Source organism: Heterodontus francisci, chromosome 7 (genome assembly GCF_036365525.1).
Source record: "Heterodontus francisci isolate sHetFra1 chromosome 7, sHetFra1.hap1, whole genome shotgun sequence".
Taxonomy (NCBI): Eukaryota; Metazoa; Chordata; class Chondrichthyes; order Heterodontiformes; family Heterodontidae; genus Heterodontus; species Heterodontus francisci.
In genome coordinates this window covers 62,615,610-62,636,840 of record NC_090377.1, presented here as the reverse complement: position 1 = coordinate 62,636,840, position 21,231 = coordinate 62,615,610, and the positions used below count along the sequence as shown (strand labels likewise).

General features: G+C 40.2%; 1 protein-coding gene across 4 annotated transcripts in view; it reads left to right on the top strand.

The window, feature by feature from the left end:
* Positions 1-21,231, top strand: part of gpd2 (glycerol-3-phosphate dehydrogenase 2 (mitochondrial)) — a 166,403-nt gene that overhangs the window by 58,780 nt on the left and 86,392 nt on the right. For all 4 annotated transcript variants that reach the window (XM_068035296.1, XM_068035298.1, XM_068035297.1 and 1 more), the window contains 3 exons: positions 8,548-8,722; positions 20,725-20,849; positions 21,077-21,174. In XM_068035296.1, coding sequence (XP_067891397.1) covers positions 8,548-8,722; positions 20,725-20,849; positions 21,077-21,174 — 398 coding nt within the window. The remainder of the gene's footprint in view (positions 1-8,547; positions 8,723-20,724; positions 20,850-21,076; positions 21,175-21,231) is intronic.

Sequence of the window (21,231 nt, the reverse complement as noted above, 5' to 3'; positions counted from 1 at the left end):
TTACCCAGCAGTGATTTTCCTCGAATTGGCCAGAGGCTTGCCATCCAATTAAGTACGGTGGGTGGGCTCTTGAAGCTTGAGGGGGGCCAATAGGAGGCGCTCAGCTTGGAAGGAACAATAGCCTGCAATTAGAGGAGAGAGAGAGGGCGCCTCAAGATAGAGGCGCCCTCTCTCCAACTTTTTAAACTTTTAAATTTAAAAGATGGCCTCAGCAGCCGGGCCATTGCAGCTGGCCGAGTCCCCATGTCTTGGGGTGGGGGAGCGCAGGCCATCTGGAAAATTCCAGTGGGCACCTGACAATAGGCTTTAATTCCCCTTAATTGGCTACCCGGCGCTTACGAGTGGGTAACCCATCCTACCACCAAAAAAATGGCCTGGAGGAAGGATGGTGCTAGGATGCTGGCCAGTGGCATGAATTTTCGTGCTCTTCAGCTCCATATATGGGGGCAAAAATTCAGTACTTAGCATCTATTCACAAAACAGAAATATTCATTAGAGTAGGGTAGACTGTACTCTTTCTACCAATAGATGGGGCTAGCAAGCAGTTCACAAGTACCAGCATCATTTATGGGATGACAACTAAAACTGGTTTAGAATGTTTCTGCCACAGTGGTTGACCATTCCCCTCTCCTGCACACCCTTCTGTCTGTATTCCAACCTCTTCCTTTCATGGTTCCACTTCACCTTCCCCAATGTAGTCAGCACATATCCTGCAATGATGCCTGAACAGTCATCTCTGGTATGTCCCAAGGTTTCATTTATCTTTCATTGGCATGCTGCCGGTTGGTGACATTTTTTATAACCCCTCTGGCAATAACCTCAATTGTGTGGCTGTTGATGTGCTGTCTTGACTGCCTGTCCATTATCAAACTATGCTTGAGCCAGGGCCTTCTCCAGCTTCACATTGGTAAGACCAAAGTCATAGTGTTTGGCTCTAACAAAACTCCATATATTTGTCCCTGATTGCATTTTCACATTGGCTGCTTCCTCAAGATGAGTCTGATGTTGCACAACATAGTGTTATTTCAAACTCTGTATCCTATTCATTATCAAGATCACTTAATTCAACCTCTGTAACATCTCACTGCCTCCACTGATGAAACCTTATCCACACCTTTTGTCATTGACTTCTCCAATGCTCTCCTCACCAGCTTTGCAAATTCCACCCTACACAAACTCCAGCTCATTGAAAGCTCCAGTGCTTGAATCCTGTACCATGCTAATTCATGTTCACCTATCACTTGTGAAGCTCCACTCACTCCCAGTACCCCGACACATTGATTTAAATATAATCATTTTGGAAATCCGTGTGCAGCCTTGCCTTACCCTATCTCTGTGATCTCCTGTAGCCTTATGTTTTAGCCCACACTGTTTGCTATTCTGTTAGCCAGCTCACACTGCTCCACCTTCAGCCTCCCCTATGCACATTCTTCCCAAAGCCCTCAACCTTGCTATATACATCTCTCCCCACTGTCAAAAACTTAATCGTAAATTCTACTTGTTACGTGTACCTCACTCTGAAGTGCGTATGGAATTTTGCTTCATTGAAGGTGCTAAGTAAATCCAATTGGTTGTAGAAACTATTTTCTATGTGTTCATCATGTGGAGCAATTTTGGATGAGGGAAGTGTTTGTTTTTTGAAGTTCAAAAGCTTAACTACATAGGAGGACTTAACTTATTTACTACATGCTACTATTGTGTCTTTTAACAGAACCTACATTTTAATTCGCACATCTACAATAATGACATTTATTGTCTTCCCGAGACACAAGATTGAAGTAGGAACAGTGCCAAATGGTACATTGTAATTCTCAAAGGTTCAAACATGCTGAAATGTAGTGTTGATAATTTACAATAAAGGAAGAATTGTTTGAAAATTTAATGGAAAAATTTATGGTGTCCCATTTAAAGTTTTAAAATTCCAAGCAAAGAAATACCTACATGCTTATTTCTCATCTTTTTCTAATCTTTTTAACCTTGGTCGTGTTTTACACTGTGGACATTCTGCATTTCCTCATTTTGTAAAAGCTTGTTTTGCAACATTCTGGGATGATAACTATATTATTGCATCTGTATTGCTGTCCCCCCATGCTAATAATTTTGCTTTTTACTTCTTTCTGTTGTATGTGGGAGGCATTCAAGAGCGAGATACTATGGGCACAGTGTAGGCATGTCCTCACAAAGATTAACGGTGGTACTGCCAAATCTAGAGCCCCCTGGTTATCTAAAAGATTACAGGGTACGTTAAAGCAAAAAAAGAAAGCTTATGACTATCACAAATATCTTAATACTTTAGAAAGCCTAGAGGAGTGTAGAAAGAGTATTTTTATTCATTCATGGGATGTAGGCGTCGCTGGCCAGGCCAGCATTTATTGCCCATCCCTAATTGCCCTTGAGAAGATGGTGGTGAACTGCCTTCTTGAACCGCTGCAGTCCATTTGGGTGAAGTAAAAAAGGAAATTAGAAAAGCAAAGAGAGGACATGAAAAAGTATTGGCAGGTAAAATCAAGAAAAACCTGAAGATGTTTTATCAGTACATTAAGAGCAAGAGGATAACTGGGGAAAGGGTAGGGCCTATCAGAGATGTACAGGGGAGCCTATGCGTGGATGCAGAAGATGTGGGCAAGGTTCTTAATGAATTTTTTGTCTCTTTCTTCACAAAGGAGAGGGTTGATGCAGACATTGTAGTTAAAGAGGAGGAGTGTGAAATATTAGATACGATAAGCATAATGAGAGAAGAGGTGCTTGAGGGTCTGACATCCCTGAAAGTGGATAAATCACCAGGGCCGAATGGATTGCATCCCAGGTTGTTAAAGGATGCCAGGGAGGAAATAGTGGATGCGCTGAGGATCATCTTCAAATCGTCACTAGGTATAGGCGAGGTACCAGATGATTGGAGGTCTGTGAACGTTGTACCATTGTTTAAAAAGGGTGCGAGGGATAAGCGAGGTAATTATAGGCCAGTCAGTCTGACCTCGGCAGTGGGTAAATTGTTAGTTTATCCTGTCCCTCAGAATAGATTCTATCACTTAGAAAGGCACGGATTAATCAGGGATAGTCAGCATGGATTTGTTAGGGGAAGGTCATGTCTTATTAACTTGATTGACTTTCTTGTGTAAGTGATAAGGAGGGTAGTGCAGTGGATGTGGTTTACATGGAATTTAGTAAGGCATTTGACAAGGTCCCACATAGCAGACTGGTCAGTAAAATGAAAGCATGGGATACAGGGGAAGGTGGCAGGTTGGATCCAGAATTGGCTCAGTGACAGGTGTCATGCTGGGCCCCCACCTGCCAAGAATGATGCATATTAATTTTGTTATGAACATTGATGTTAAACTGTTACTGGAGTGAAGAAAGGACTTGTTAAACAGATAAGCCATGGCTGGAAAAGACATTTGCATATTAACAGACGGTGATTGGAAGGACAAAGTACCATTCCCTGACACATTCAATCCACAATGGATCTTGATCACCAGGTATTGTGTATAAGAGGAACATTCCACAGAATGCTGTAATCCAAGACATGGTCTGACCAGTTAGTCACATGACTGACCTGCTTGGCAACCTGGGTTTTTCTGAATTGTACAAACAATTTGAACTCAGAGGGAAAGTCTGTTTGCTCCTAGACTGAGGAGATCTCTCCTGTCTGCTCCCATCTCTTTCTCACAAGCCTCTGAATCCACTGAAGACACAAGAACCCCAAGAAAGAAAAGTCTACTACAGCAAACAATGTTTAAGAAGAATACTGGGCCCCAACGAAAAGCAAGATCTGCCTACAATCAAGGATTCTATAGTGAGTTTGAAGAACTGTAACAAAAGCTCTTCAGATATTGCCTCAAACGTTTCCATTTTATTTTTCTTCTCTTTTCTGTCTCTATTTGCATGTGTGTATCTCATATGCACGCTAGTGTGGGCATGTCGTGTATCCGTAGGTGTCAACCAAATTAGAGTTTAAATTTCAACTTTTCTTGTTTAAACCTAAGAAAACTTGTTTGTGCTGGTTTCTTTGCCTTATAATTGGAAAGTGGGGAGCTAAAAAAAATGGTGTGTTTAAAATTAAACCCAGTTACGGTAAGACCACGTGAAGGCTGAGAGGGACTCCAGGATACCTTTCTCACCGGGTGGTAACATGGGAAACAAAGGGTGCTAGTCGACAGATATTTTTGTGAATGGAAACCAGTTTCCAGTGGTGTTCCACGGAGTTCAGTGTTGGATCCCTTGCTGTTTGTGGTATATATTAATGTTTTGGACTTAAATGTGGGTGGCATGATTGTGAAATTTGCTGATGACACAAAAATTGGCCATGTAGTTAATAGTGAGGAGGAAAGCCATGGACTCCAGAATGATATCAATGTTTTGGTTGAGTGGGTGGAAAAGTGGCAAATGGAATTCAATCCAGAGAAGTGTGAGGTATTGCATTTGGTGAGGCCAAATAAAGCAAGGGAATATACAATAAAAGGGAGAATATTGAAAGGGGTAGAAGAAGTGAGAGACCTTGGAGTGCATGTCCACAGGTCCCTGAAGGTGGCAGGACAGGTGGATAGAGTGGTGAAGAAGACATATGGAATGCTTTCCTTTATTGGCCGAGGTATAGAGTACAAGAGCAGGGTTGTGATGCTGGAACTGTATAGAGTGTTGGTTAGGCCACAGCTGGAGTATTGCATACAGTTCTGGTCACCACATTACAGAAAGGACATAATTGCTCTGGAGAGAGTACAGAGGAGATTTACAAGAATGTTGCCAGGGCTTGAAGGTTGCAGTTATGAGGAAAGGTTGGATGCGCTAGGTTTGTTTTTCTTGGAACTGAGGAGGCTGAGGGGTGACTTGATTGAGATGTACAAAATGATGAGGGGCCTAGATAGAGTGGACAGGAAGGACCTGTTCCCCCTGGCGGGGAGGTCAGTTGCCAGGGGGCACAGACTTAAGGTGATTGTTAGAAGGATGAGAGGAGACAGGAGGGGAAACTTTTTCACCCAGAGGGTGGTGGCTGTCTGGAACTCACTGCCAGGAATGGTCGTGGAGGCAGAGACCCTCAATTCTTTTAAAAGTTACCTGGACATGGACCTGAGGTGCTGTAACCTGCAAGGCTATGGACCAGGTGCTGGAAGGTGGGATTAGTTTGGGCGGATAGTTTTTTCAGCTGGTGCAAACACGATGGGCTGAATGATCTCCTTCTGTGCTATACTTTTTCTATGGTTCTATGTGTCCTGGTAAAACATGCAATGAATGCAAAAGTGGTAAGTTAGAGACTCTGGACCCAATTTTAAAAAGGTTGGGGTGGTGATCAGTGCATTCAGAAGCATGCAGTGTACCCAGAGAGTCTGGGGCATGGCAAACCAGCTGATTCTAACAGGGCCTCATTACCATAAATGTTCTGGGACTCCAGCCTACACCTGGCCAGCATGAGGGAAACTGGGAGGCCCCAGCTGTGCACCTGTGGGATCAATAGGCAGCAGTCTGCTAAGTGCATCTCTGGATGCAATCGTGGGGATCTAAAGGCAAGGGAGGACCAAAGCTTCCCAGTGGGGCTGTCAGGTTTGACCTGACAGAGAAGCCATCTATCACTGCTCCCCTGCTGAGGCCTCCAACTAATTTTGCAGATCGGCTCTTGTTCACATCAGCTGGACCCAATCTGTATATTTGAATAAGGCCCTGACAGCTTGGGTGGGTGTCCTTTTTGCCTGCTTAAAAGAGCAGGTTAATATTGGGACACAGCGGGAAGGCAGCGATATCAGATGGGTAAATTGCTGCCTTCATTTTAACTGACCCTCGCCCCCCACTACCCCACACCCAGCCAGCTTTGTAATTGGTGGTAGGGAATTAAAATCAGGGCAGTTGTTAATGCAGTAGTGATTACGATTATTTCATTAAATACATTTTAATGTTCTTCATTATTGTACAAGAAAGTAAATCTTGTCATTCTTTCATCATATTCAAATTTTGAATGTACACAACTGTACTGTTATCAAATCATCAGTGGCTTGTGTGCATGGGTATACTCTTTATTAAATTCATTGCAGCCTGGTGCATTTTTTTTTAAAGTACTGGAGACTTTAATAAGAGAACATGATCTGAAAGTAACCCCAATGAGAAAACAAATGAAATCCCTGTCTAGTACAGTAATTTGCATGAAGTCTTGCATTAAGCTGAAACTGTGATTACAGGACAACCTGGCTGTTAATTGTCTGCCGTCTTTAAATATGCACTTTTTTGGAAGTGGATGATAATTAATAGGTCTCGTTTGCTGTTAAGCTCCGAATTGCAAATGTCTTGATACTGTACGTTCAGGAATTTGCAAGTCTAATTGTGTTCCAGCAGGAGCAAAATTGATATAATCATTCAGTATGAGTTCTGTGTGCAGATTTGAATAAAACATTTAGTCATCATTAAACTTCTTTCTTTCCCCTTGGAGTGTGAGATTTTGTGCAGGAAATTAACCAAAGTGAACTGATCATTAATATGGCTTTCCAACCCTCTTATTTTTTAATAATTATATGTACTTAAATGTGAGAATCTACAAGCCTGCTGTAGAAAATACAAAACAATCATGGAATTTTTAGTCACACCTACATTTTCTAGTTTTCTTAAAGAAATAAGCACTTTTAATGTAAAATGGAATCTGTTGATCAAGACAAAATAATTTTAAAAGTTTGTTAAACTTAGAAATGACAGTGATTTGGCTTTAATGACATGACTGATATTAGCATGGAAAGAAAATATCTAAATAATCGCTACCTTATTGTGAGGAATGATGTTGCCATATATGTGGGGAAGCTGGGGCTGTTCTCTTTAGAGAAGAGAAGGTTAAGTGTAGATTTGATAGATGTGTTCAAAATCATGAATGGTTTTGATATCTCTCTTTATTTAGTCTGTTTCCAATGGCAGAAACCAGAGGACACTGATTTAAGATGATAAGCAAAAGATTCAAAGGTGACACAAGGAAACATTTTGAGGATTTTTTTTATGCAGAGCATTATTGTGATCTGGAATGCATTGCCTGAAAGGGTGGTGAAGCAGATTCAGTAGTAACCTTAAAAAGGGAATTTGATAAATACTTGACGGGAAAAAAAAATTGCAGGGCTATGGGGAAAGAGCAGGGGCATGGGATTAGTTGGATAGTTCCACCAAAGAGGTGTCACAGGCTTGATGTGATATATTGTTCCATAATAAGCTTCACAATTTGCTATTTGCACAAGTACGAGTTTAGTGAAAAAACCTTTTGTTACAAACATTAGAGTGTACCATGACTGTATATGGGGGGTGTCTGAAATTCTGAAGTGTTAACTACATTGTTGGAGAGGGATTGGAATCTTTTTTTATTTCTGTGATGTAATGCAAGTTTAACTTCTTGCACCCCACACTTCCCTTCTAATATATCAATTTAATAATCATGCTGGAAGTGGTGTTTCCTTTCATGTGATAACACATAAGTGTTATGTTACATCGGGCTGGAATTTTCAGAGTCTAGTTAGATTTTTTTTTTTCCTGCAGCCTTCAGGTCAGATATTTTTCCTCCTCATAGTGTGAGCTGATAATGGTGCAGTGAGGGCAACAGGGTACCTGGGACCTTGGTGAACGATGGGACCAGCTGTGTGCCTTCTTAACTAGTGAGACTAAAGGATTATGAAATAAGTGGAGGAAGCATTGAAATGGTGGGTGAATTAGGGTTGGTGAATTCAATGCCAAAAATCAAGAATAGAGAAATGGGGAGAAAAAGATTGTATTAGGACAAAATAAAAGAAAGTAAGAAAAAAAAGTAAGAAAAAACATTTAAATTAAAAATTTGACATTTCGAAAATCTCCAACTACAGTTCACTACCTGAAAGATCGAGACTCCAATTTTAATTGATCACTTTCTGGGCCAGAGGAGTTGATTGGCAGCCATTAACAATTATCATATTGTTGAAAGGTAACTTGCACTATTAATTGCCAGACTCAACTTCCTGTGTCGAATTTAATGGGCAAATAACGTGCGAATACAGCAACTTCGTGAAACTCATGGGGAGATTAAAGACAACATACCATATCATCAAGTAACTTGTGGCAATTTACAACTCTTGGGGTATCTTTTTCTCGTTGCAAGTTGCTGGCTGATTATTTACCTTAATGGCATGCGTTGTTCGCATGCTTTATTCCCCCCAGCAGATTCCAGCCATTGTTTTCTTTCTGGTCAAAAGAACAGTTGAACCATCCTGCTACTCTGAATGATGTACAATTTATTTTATGGGTGATGTTAACTTCAGATTTAAGATAATTCCTGAGAGCATAATTTAGTTAGCCGATTCACTTCTTTATCTTTATTGTTACTCACTGTTGGGTACTTTGAAAATAATACCAGGTGTAAAATAAAATAGAAAATGACTTTATAAATGATAATGTTGAATATAAAGTTGGATTTTTGTGAATGAACATGTTTCATATCTGCTGAAAGAATGTTGTCAAAATTATGTCCTAACTCTATTGCTCTCATCTCAGTATCTTTAATTGGGCACAACTGGAAAATTCTCTGAAGTCTTGCTTCATTGTCGCTCCATTTTAATTGCACAGGCCCGCCTTTCTTATGTTCAGGCAGCAGGACTGCTGAACAGACAGTATCCTCAGAATGACCTCCCATCAAGAGAAGCTCAACTGTACACCTTAAAGACCACTAAGGAATTTGATGTCCTTATTATTGGGGGAGGGGCAACAGGATCTGGCTGTGCTTTAGATGCTGTTACTAGGGGTAAGTATTTCTAATTTAAAAAGCATGTATAAAGTTCTCATGATTTTCTGTGTTAATGTGTCTGTATTGATCTCTCATACATTGACTTATAAACTAAGAGCTTGAGTGTAATTGAAAGCTGGGACTTTCATAAAGAACAGTGCATTTATCTTAAGCTGTCTCTTTCATGTTCTCTTGATAGGTAATGTATGGTTTGATTTTTGAACCCAAAGTTTTGTTTTCCTACTTGCTTCACATACTGACGTCAAGGTTTTTCTCACTGATTTTGGTTTTAAGTAGCTCACATGGTACTGGCTATAAAATTGTACCACAGATATGAAGTGGATAGTCAAATATGGACTTAAAAAAAGGAAGACTTTCATTTGTACAGTTACTTTCATGATCTCAGGAGGTCTAAAAGCATTTTTCAGCCAATTAAATGCATTTGATGAGTGGTCACTGTTGTCATGTAGGAGCATGACTACATTCCTGTGAATTTAAAGCACTTTAGAAATGGAAAGTAATCTTTATTATTGAACTGGCTCTTCTGGGTTCTAGCATACTTTCCTTGTGTGCCTGAGTGGAGCCACACAGAGCACATTGGTATTATACGTATTTAAAAAAAAAAATTGCCACTCTGCTTCTTTCAGCTCTATGCTCTTGCTATTACTTTAATCACAAAACTGTCAGAACACCAACAGTAGGCAATTTGAAAGAGCAAAGCTTTCATTTGAACAATCAGTTGAAAAACTGCATTGGTGAGTCCTTGCCTCAGCTCACGGTATCATGCAGTCCCATGCAGTGATCTAATTAAAAGAATAAGAGTTTTCATGGAATCTGCTTAATTTTAAGTAATTTTGACTAAACATAACATTTTCAGAATGTAAACAAAATATATGTGAAATCTGTTAATGAAATGTGGTCTACGGAACGATGTTAAGCCAAAAGCATTCACTTTGCATCATAGGCCAGGAAAGCTCCCACTTAACAGTTTGTCTAGTTTGAACATAACATAAGAAGTAGGAGCAGGAATAGGCCATTCAAACCCTTCAAACCTGCTCTGCAATTTAATAAGATCGTGGCTGGACTGCTACATCCCATAGATACCCTAGTGAGTACAATCAGTAAGATTTGTTTGTTTAATCATTCCTTGTCTCATCACGTAATTGGACATATGAGCCTAGAAACTGGGTTGCACCTTTTTAAGCATGGTTGATTTAGCTATTGATTAATAGTATCATAGAATTGGTACAGCACAGAAGGAGGCATTTGGCTCCACATACTGTGCCAGCTCTCTGTAAGAGCACCTTGCATAGTCCCACTCCCCTGTCTTTTCCCTTTAGCCCTGCCATTTTTTGCTCTTCAGATAATTATCCAGTTCTCTTTTGAATGCCTGGATTGAACCTGCCTCCATCACACTCTTAGGCAGTGGTTTCCAGATCCTAACCATTTGGTGCGGAAAATTTTTTTTTTCCTCATATTTCCGTTGCTTCTTTTGCCAATCACCTTAAATTGATGTCCTCTGGTTCTGGATCCTACGCCAATGAGAACAGTTGCACCCTATTTACTCTGTCCCGACCCCTTATGATTTTGAACAGCTCTTTCAAATCTCCTCTTAAACCTCTCCTCTTCAAGATGAACAGACCCAGCTTCTCCAACCTAGCCACGGAACTGAAGTTCCTCATCTCTGGAACCATTTTCATGAATCTTTTCTGCACCTGCTCTAATGCCTTAACATCCTTACTGAAGTGTGGTAATCAGAATTGGTCACAATACTACAGTTGAGTCCAAACCAGTGTTTTATACAAGTTCATCATAACTTCCTTGTGTTTGTACTCTTTATCCCTATTTATAAAGCCTAGGATCCCATTTGCTTTATTAACCACTTTCTCAACCTGCCCTGCAACCTTCCATGATTTGTGCACATATATCCCCAGGTCCCTCTGCTCCTGCATCTCCTTTAGAATTGTACCCTTTAGTTTATATTATCTGTCCTCATTCTTCCTACCAAAACGAACACTTCACACTTTTTTGCACTAAATTTCATCTGCCACTTGTCCGCCTGTTTATGTCCTCTTGACGTTTATCACTGTCCTTCTCACAGTTCACAATACTTCCAGTTTTGTGACATCTGCACATTTTAACATTGTGCCCTGTGCACCTAAATCGAAGTCGTTAATATATATCAAGAAAAGCAGGGGTCCCAACACTGACCTCTGCAGAACCCTACTATATACCTTCCTCCAGTCCGAAAAACAACCATTCACAGCTACTAATAAAATCAGAAAATGCTGGAATTACTCAGCAGGTCTGGCACCATCTGTGGAGAGAGAAGCAGAGTTAACATTTCAGGTCAGTGACCTTTCATCAGAACTATATTTCCAGCACTTTCTATTTTGATTTCAGATTTCCAGCATCCGCAGTATTTTGCTTCAGTTCACAACTATTCATTGTTTCCTGTCTCTCTCTTTCCTGTCACTCAGCCAATTTCGTATCTATGCTGCTACTGTCCCACTTATCCCATGGGCAGTAATTTTGCTGACAAGCGTGTTATTTGGCACTTTACCAAATGCCTTTTGGAAGCCCATGTACACCAAAACCATGTGCATTACCCTCCTCAACCCTCTCTGTTACCTTATCAAAAAAACTCAAGCAAGTTAGTTAAACACAATTTGCCCTTAACATCCATGCTGGCTTTCCTTAATTAATCCACATTTGTCCAAGTGACTGTTAATTCTATCCCGAATTATCGTTTCGAAAAGCTTTCCCACCACTGATGTTAAACTGGCTGGGCTGTAGTTGCTGGGAGTACTCAGCATGTCTGGCAGCATCTGTGGAGAGTGAAGCAGAGTTAACATTTCAGGTCAGTGACCTTTCATCAGAACTGTTTTTATTTCAGATTTCCAGCACCTGCAGTATTTTGTTCTTATTATATTAGAACATAGAACATAGAACAGTACAGCACAGTACAGACCCTTCGGCCCACGATGTTGTGCCGAACATTTAACCTACTCTAATATCAAACTAACTACCTACCCTTCATTCTACTATCATCCATGTACCTATCCAAGAGTCGCTTAAATGCCCCTAATGTATCTGCTTCTACTATCACCGCTGGCAGCACCCACCACTCTCTGTGTAAAGAACCTACCTCTGACATCTCCCCTAAACCTTCCTCCAATCACCTTAAAATTATGCCCCCTGGTGATAGCCCTTTCCACCCTGGGAAAAAGTCTCTGACTATCCACTCTATCTATGCCTCTCATCATCTTGTACCCCTCTATCAAGTCACCTCTCATCCTTCTACGCTCCAATGAGAAAAGCCCTAGCTCCCTCAATCTTTCTTTGTAGGACATGCCCTCCAGTCCAGGCAGCATCCTGGTAAATCTCCTCTGCACCCTCTCTAAAGCTTCCACGTCGTTCCTATAATGAGGCGACCAGAACTGAACACAATATTCCAAGTGTGGTCGAACCAGGGCTTTATAGAGCTGCAGCATAACCTCACGGCTCTTAAACTCAATTCCCCTGTTAATGAAAGCCAACACACCATACGCCTTCTTAACAATCCTATCAACTTGGGTGGCAACTTTGAGCGATCTATGGACATGGACCCCAAGATCCCTCTGTTCCTCCACACTACCAAGAATCCTTTCTTTAAGCCTGTATTCTGCATTCAAATTCGACCTTCCAAAATGAATCACTTCACACTTTTCCAGGTTGAACTCCATCTGCCACTTCTCAGCCCAGCTCTGCATCCTGTCAATGTCCCGTTGCAACCTAAAACAGCCTTCCACACTATCCACAACTCCAGCAACCTTCGTGTCATCGGCAAACTTGCTAACCCAGCCTTCCACTTCCTCATCCAAGTCATTTATAAAAGTCACAAACAGCAGAGGTCCCAGAACAGATCCTTGTGGAACACCACTGGTCACCGAGCTCCAGGCTGAATACTTTCCATCTACTATCACCCTCTGACTTCTATGGGCCAGCCAATTTTGAATCAAGACAGCCAGCTTTCCCTGAATCCCATGCCTCCTTACTTTCTGAATGAGCCTACCATGGGGAACCTTATCAAACGCCTTGCTAAAATCCATATACACCACATCCACTGCTCTTCCTTCATCAATGTGTTTTGTCACATCTTCAAAGAATTCAGTAAGGCTTGTGAGGCATGACCTGCCCCTCACAAAGCCATGCTGACTGTCTCTAATCAAACTATGCTTTTCCAAATAATCATAAATCCTGTCTCTCAGAATCCTCTCCAATAATTTGCCCACTACCGATGTAAGCCTGACTGGTCTATAATTCCCAGGGTTATCCCTATTCCCTTTCTTGAACAAGGGAACAACATTTGCCACCCTCCAATCATCTGGTACTATTCCAGTGGACAGTGAAGACGCAAAGATCATCGCCAAAGGCGCAGCAATCTCTTCCCTTGCTTCCCGTAATATCCTTGGGTATATCCCGTCTGGTCCCGGGGACTTATCTGACCTCATATCATTCAAAATTTCCAGCACATCCTCCCTCTTAACCTCAACCTGTTCGAGCATATCAGCCTGTTCCACGCTGTCCTCACAAACGACCAGGTCCCTCTCACTAGTGAATACTGAAGCAAAGTATTCATTTAGGACCTCCCCTACCTCCTCCGACTCCAGTCACAAGTTCCCTCCACTATCCCTGATCGGCCCTACCCGCACTCTGGCCATCCTCTTGTTCCTCACATAAGTGTAGAACGCCTTGGGATTTTCCTTAATCCTACCCGCCAAGACTTTTTCATGTCCCCTTCTAGCTTTCCTAAGTCCATTCTTCAGTTCCTTCCTGGCTACCTTGTAACCCTCTAGAGCCCTGTCTGATCCTTGCTTCCTCAACCTTAAGTAAGCTTCCTTCTTCCTCTTGACTAGCTGTTCCACATCTTTGTCATCCAAGGTTCCTTCACCCTACCATCCCTTCCCTGCCTCATCGGGACAAACCTATCCAGCAGTCGCAGCAAGTGCTCCCTAAACAACCTCCACATTTCTGTCGTGCATTTCCCTGAGAACATCTGTTCCCAATTTATGCTCCCCAGTTCCTGCCTGATAGCATTGTAATTCCCCCTCCCCCAATTAAATATTTTCCGAAGAAGGGTCACTGACCCGAAACGTTAACTCTGCTTCTCTTTCCACAGATGCTGCCAGACCTGCTGAGTGAATCCAGCATTTCTTGTTGTTGTTGTTTTAAATATTTTCCCATCCCGTCTGCTGTAGTTACTGTAGTTGCTGGGCTTGTTCTTGCACCCTTTTTGAACAAGGGTGTAACATTTGTAATTCTTTCATCCTCTGCATTTTGTAAACTGATTGTTCAACTGACAGCTTTGCTCTTTCAAATTTCCTATCGTTGGTGTTCTGAAAATTTTGTGATTGAAGTATTTAAGGAGGATTGGAAGATTATGGCCAGTGCCTCCGCAATTTTCACCGTTCCCTATCCTTGGATGCATCTCATCTGGTCCTGGTGACTTATCAATTTTAAGTACAGCCAGCCTATCTAACACCTCCTCTTTGAGCCCATCCGGTGTCTCAGCTACCTCCTCTTTCACCATGACCTGCATCACATTTTCTTCTTTGGTAAATGCAGATGCAAAGTACTCATTTAGTACCTCAACAATGCCCTCTACCTCCATGTGTAAATCCCCTTTTAGATCTTTAATCGGCCACAATCCTTTTACCACCCTTTTACTATTTATGTGCCTATAGAATACGTTTAGATTCCCTTTTATGTTAGCTGCAAGACTCTTCTCATACTCTCTTTGCTTCTCTTATTTGTTTTTTCACTTCCCCTCTGAACTTTCTATATTCAGCCTGGTTCTCAATTGTATTATCCACCTGACATCTGTCATATGCATGCTTTTTTTTTCTGCTTCATCTTACACTCAAACTCTTTTTTATCATCCAGGGAGTTCTGGGGATCTGTTTGCCCTACCTTTGCCCCTCGCAGGAATGTACCTTGACTGTACTTGAGCTATCTCCTCTTTAAAAGCAGCCCATTGTTCAGTTGGCAACCCATTGCTCATTAAGAACCCAAATAAACTGATTACAGCATGTATGGCATATGCTACGGTTGCACAATTAAATTTTGGAATGGAGTTTTCAAACAGGAATTAGGCCCCCTATTTGCATATGCAAAGGGTTTGATGCCCGTTTCAGACAGACACCCTGGATATCTGCAGAATCATAATTTTTTTTAAAAAGGCAGGTGAAGCACTTCTGTTACAGAATGAATGGGTACATGCTGCCCACCATATTGGACTTTTGGTGCTTGCGTTATGCCTAATCCACAACTGAATCCAATTTATAAGCCATTCGCCCTTAACCTCCCTGGGGTTTTTAGGGTTATTTCGTGAACTGGAGATGTTATTGAACAATGAGAGCAGAAATTAAAGTTTGACTCATTTGGGTCACTGCCTAATTTTTGTTATGCCAGGATTTATTTTGTGGAAAAGGGCTAATTCTTGCATCAGCTCCCTGAAAAGAAGGCAGGAAAGGCAGTTTAAAGCAGTTTTTCAGAATTTTCACCAGTTCAACTGTTGGTGCTCCCAGTGCACTATACTCCTATATATAGTGTGTGGTGGAAACAGAGCTCACCAAACTGGCCTCCTTGGAAAGGGCCAATTCTATGTTGCTGATAGCTTCTTCATTTGGACCTGCCAGCACCCTTGTCCAGTGGCTGGTCAGATCTATGCACCCCCACCCACTTCCACCCAATGGGCTCTACAGTTGTTTGTGCTACTCAAATGGTACTGAAATGGTACAGGGACACCTGGGGTTAGTAGACAGAAGTCCTGCCTAGCAGTGATTATAGTGGCGATGCAGGATCATACATTTTTGGGGCCATTAGCACATAGTTTATTTATTTTGTAGCTTTTAAAAAATAAAGCACCCTGTTAAAGTGATCTAAATTTACATAAACGCATAGCTGGACTTAACTTTTTTTAATGCTGTGTGTAAAGGTTCGTGTGTTTCCCCTCCCGTTAACATAACACTTAAAAACTCTTAACTTTGTTATTTGAAGGATCAGTATAGTTCCGCTTCCTCCTCCTTCCTCCCTCCTCCTGCAACTGTAGAGGTGTTCACACTGAGGAGTTCCTCAGCTAATGGGGTATCAGTGAACAGTATCAAAAATCGTGTAAATGAGTGTTTTTCTTTCACTATTTTACTGGCTGAGTACTAATGTGTATTTAGTTGAGTTTCTGAACAGTGTGAAGACCAAAAAGGGCCTTCATTCAAACAGGGTGAACTTCCCATAGATACAATCCTCCTTTTAATTTTTCTTGAAATTAATTAAATCCGAAACTGCTGACAAAGACGCAGTGCCTATTAGCTTTACATTTATAATCCTATTATATAAGAATTTCTGTTGGAGAGTGCTTTACGAATCACGAGAGCACATGGGCATAATTTAATTTGTTGCTGTCCACAATCTTATTTGTTTTCCTGCTGCCTAGCAGTGCATTGTCCATGTGTTGTATGTAATGCTTTTCTTCAAAAGAATAACTCTTAATTACATTACATTGATTTGGAACCATGACCAAGTAGAACTAATTGCTTGTGTTAATTTGAGTTCCACACCTTTCAAATTACATTTCTTATTTACCCCACGTCGAACTGTTTTCTTGCTATAACTGCAGTTCACATGCACTGCTGGAAAAAGTATTCTGAGATCGCCTAATTGTTCACTGCAAATAATATGTTCATTTTAAATGCATGTCAATGCAATATCAAAAGAAATAAAGCAAGTGAAAATCATGAGACTGTAGTGTGGTGCATCATTCACTGGTGCAAAATATTCATATTAATTCTAGGTTTGATCGTCTTCAGATCAACTGTTGTCCTTTTCATCAAATCACTGTGTGAAAAGACACTGTGTATCATTACCAATGTACCCGCTACGTATTTCTAAAAGGTCTGTGTAATGCATGTTCAGTCCATATTTACATTAACAGTGTGTTATGTTAGACTTGTGAGTAACATTACCACTTCCATAGTCCTGAGAATATAGTCCCTCTGAAGGAAATGTGTGTTATACATGATTGCAAGGGGAAACTGTTCAAGTTGTGAAATTCACAAGGGCAGCAAGAGCATGGGAGCACCATCACCTCCAAGTCATACACTATCCTGAGTTGGGCGTAATCCTACATCGTCATTGGGCCAAATTCCTGGAATTACAGCCAAACTGCATGTGGGAGTACCGTTCCAACAAGAGCTGCAGGTGGTTCAAGGAGAAGGCCCACTACCAACTTTTCTGGGCAGCTAGCTACGGGCAATAATTATGGCCTTGCCAGTATTATGTACATCCCGAGAACAAATTAAAAAAAAAAGTCAAACCCACTTCTCTCTTGTGGCAGATAGTTAATTTGGAATAGGCCAAACTTAGTAAAGGCACTGCTTTGGCGAGTTATTTGACCAAATCAGCATATAAGGAATTTGCTTAATTTGCCCAATAATTTGAGACATTTTGGTTGGGTCTGAGTGTAAGAAATGAAAACTCATTTTTTCAGAAAAGTTTTCTTTTTTCGAAAGGAGTTAATAGTAGCAATAGTTCAGAAGGTTGCAATAATTTATAAGTGAAGTTATTATTACTGAATTAGGGGCTAGGTAAAGTAGTGGTTATGATAGAAATCAAGCAACCCAGAGGTTGTAAGGTCAATCCACAGCAAGTTGTATAACTGAATTCAATAAATGTGTGGGTGAGCACAAAGAAAAATGATCATTAAAACTGCCAGATTATTGTTAAAAACTCAAAAGGCTCACTAATAACCTTCCTTCAGAGAAGGGAAACTGCCAGTCTTACCCAGTCTGTCCTGCATGTGACACCATTGACTCATAATGTAGCTGACTCTTTAATGCCCTAAGGAAATTGTAGCAGGTTACAAAGGTACCCTATGTGCAACAATTTACAAAAAAAAATCCTCAAATTACTTTGCAATGCCGATATTTTGAAAATCAATTCTTAATTCTTTATACTTCTGTTGCATATCATTGCAAAAGCAAAAATGGAAAAGAGCTATTGCCATCATAGAGGCATCTTGTTGTAAATAGTTTTTTTTTTAACACTTTTACATTTATTTCTGGCAGTTTACAGTTCTGATTATTATTCCAATAATGTGATTGGCACATAAGAATATCTTTTACATCAGACGTTGTACCTCTATGCCAGATCATTGGATGTTCCGGTAGAGATAATCTGCAGTAAACATTTGGAAATATGCATAAGACAAAATACTTTTGCGGTGAAAATAGCCCATACTTAGTGCTTATAGCCTCACGAGCAACTACTATAAGTTTTTTTTCAAAGCTGGCCTCATTGTGTTTCTATCAATCCTCTATTTGTACAATAGCCAACATATCTTTAAATACTGTAACTTATCAAGATAACCAGTGGAACAGAGATGAAGAGGATGAATTTCGTACCAGCATTTCTTCCTTTTCATGTAGGAAATCCACAGAGCAGTTTAGTCATATTTAATTCCCATTAAGCTTAATTCTGATTCAAAGAAAAAAGATTAATCAGAAAAGATCAATGGTATATTCAACCTACTCATGTACAGAAAACTTGGATTAATAGCTCTTGATAGATTTTGGCAAACATTGCTGTGAGTTGAAGGTAATCCCCAATCTAAATTACTATGGTAAATGTTTACATATATGAATCCTTTATTAAAATGAAAATAGTTAAAGACCTAAATATCTCTCTTTTGTTTTAGTGTCAAAATTATGTTGTTTGCTCTCTAGGTGCTGAGGCTCGGCCATGAAGCTCATAGGGGTATGGTAGTGTACTGGTTATCATACTGAACTAATAATCCAGAGAACGAGAATTCAAATCCTGCCATTGTAGTTTGAGATTTTGAATTCAGATTTTAAAAATAAGGAAATAAAAGTTTTGGAAACCTGTTTTGGCCTATGTGTGATTCCAGTTCCACAACATGTATTTGACTCTAAACTACCCTCTGAAGAGGCCCTACAAGTCATTCTGATGTGTCAAATTGTGACATCATCTTTTAGAGGCTATTTAGGATGAACAATAAATGCTGACCTTGAGAAGAACTGCACATTCCGAGAATAAATTTTCTAAAATGTTCCCCGCATTGAAGGAATATTGCTGCTCTTTGATAATTGCAGCAGAACTGTAAACAATTTGAAAATTTGAAATTAACTATTGTCATGGTCCTGCAGTTTCTTTTACGGGAATATGCGCTTTGCCTTTAAGGCTTGCAAAGGATCAATATTGCTTTAAGAACCAGCAAGCCTCAGGAGTTATAGGAGGGTGCATTTTCGTTGCCTTAGAAACAGCCATTTGGAGATTACGATTCAAAGGGTTCATTCTCGATACCATGGAAACAGCCACTGGGAGTGAGACTCATACGATACATTTGTTAGAATTCAGTTTTTGAACTGGCTTTGGTTGAAGACAGTTTGTTCCAACAGAACACATAGACAGGACACAGCTGTGATGACAGCACCTGGAAAAAGAGCTCTCAACCATCTAAACTGAAGGAAGAGGATTTTAGTCTGTTTAATTATTATCTCTCAGAATTCTAATAACACCAAGCCAAAACAGAGATCGCTGGTAATTTCAGTTGAAGAAAGGAAAGTTAGACTATGACAATCTTTTATCCCTCAAAAACTCTAAAGTCAGATTGATTCTGTTGAAAGTGTTTGCAAGTCGTTAATTGTTGAAATTCGCTGGAGAAGGAAAGCAACATCCTGTGAGGACTTCAACAAACATCATGTAAGGACTTCAAGCAACATCCTGTGAGGACTTCAAGCAGCATTGTACTGTAAATTTGCAAGGACTCTAATTTTTTCTATTTTAAATGTTGTTTATATCTTCATAGTGTTTAAGAATTTAGTTCTTCTAATTAGAGAGTTAATTTATTGATTTAAAGACACTTGGTTTGGTTAGCCTCATTTGGGGGTTAATAGATGGTACAATTTGGCTGGGTCTTTCTTTAATTTGGAAAGTTTTAAATGATATGTTAGCTGATCTGTGGAGCGACGGGATTGAATTAACAGTGCGTTGGTCCCACCACAATCAGAATCGTATATTTTGATTGGGGGCTTTGACAGGAGTGGTCGGTCGTAACACTATGAGAAAACATTTTAATAAAATAACTGTCAGAAGTTTAAAAGTGTACAGTTGGGTTAGGGATTTATATTTTCTTTTAAATTAAAATAGCCAAATTTGGAAATGTTACACCAGTGAATGAAATAAATACAGTCGTTTCTTTAAAACCAGGATGGTCTAAAGTGGAAAAATAATTTCATACTCTACACAAACTATCATATTATAAACATCCTGGTCAACATTCTTCTTCCCTGAAACAATGGGTAATGTTCAATTCTCAAGCACAAAAAAAAAATTCTCCAGGATTCCCCCAGCATGTCACTGGCCCTGTGCCTGACTTATGCGTGATCCCAACATTAGCATAGTAATAATGTAAGAGGAACTGTTCTCATTCTTCTTTGTCTGTCACACCATTGGATGCTCCAGCAGAAGGATGTCTGAAGAAGCCTGACATTGGGGTTTGTGCTGGGACCCCTAGATAACACAAATCTGTGAGGGTCCCTATTTATTATAGGGCAGCATGAAAATGAATACAGAGAGAAGTAGTTATTTACAATTTTAGCAGTATTCCCCACTTCCCTGCAGGATGATCTTTAGACCTTGGGATGTTCTGGCAGCTGTTCAGCTGGTGACAGAAGATCCTGATTGCCATCCTGATCCCATTGGGATGGTGTTGGGAGTTCCCTTTGGCCGTATAAATGGCCCGGGCCAGGAAAAATGATTGCTTCTCGTCCTTGTGCTGCACCCAATGAGAATTCAGAAAATGCACGGAAGAGGAAAATGTACTCTATTAGCTAATTTCTGTTTGGCGAAGACAGTCTTCAATTGAAGGAAAAGCATTTTTTTATTTTTAAATGATATGTGAAATATTGTACAAGTGGTGTAACTTAGAATAAACGACAGAGATTCATTTTTCTTATGCCTAGGTCTCAAAACTGCATTAATAGAGAGAGAGGATTTCTCTTCTGGGACCAGTAGCAAAAGCACCAAGCTTATCCATGGAGGAGTACGATATCTACAGAAAGCATTCACAAATTTAGATTATGAACAGGTATAAATAATAACATTCCTCTTAGAATAAACAAGCCTAGCATTGTTTATTCTACAAGACTATGTATTATTTCTTGCTTATGTTATCATGAAATGAATATTCATTGTTTATTGGCAAATGTATTCACAGCTACAAACTGCTAATCTGTCTACATTCTTTTCAGGCACATTTACACAGTCACTAAATTACATCAATAACTGCAATATTCAATTATTTTCCTTTTATAGTATAAACTAGTGAAAGAAGCACTCCGGGAACGTGCCAACTTACTTGAGATTGCCCCACATATTGCAAGACAATTGCCAATAATGCTCCCTCTTTACAAGTAAGCATTTCTTAATATAATTGAAATATTGTTTGGGAGTTCCGTTTATGCTTTACT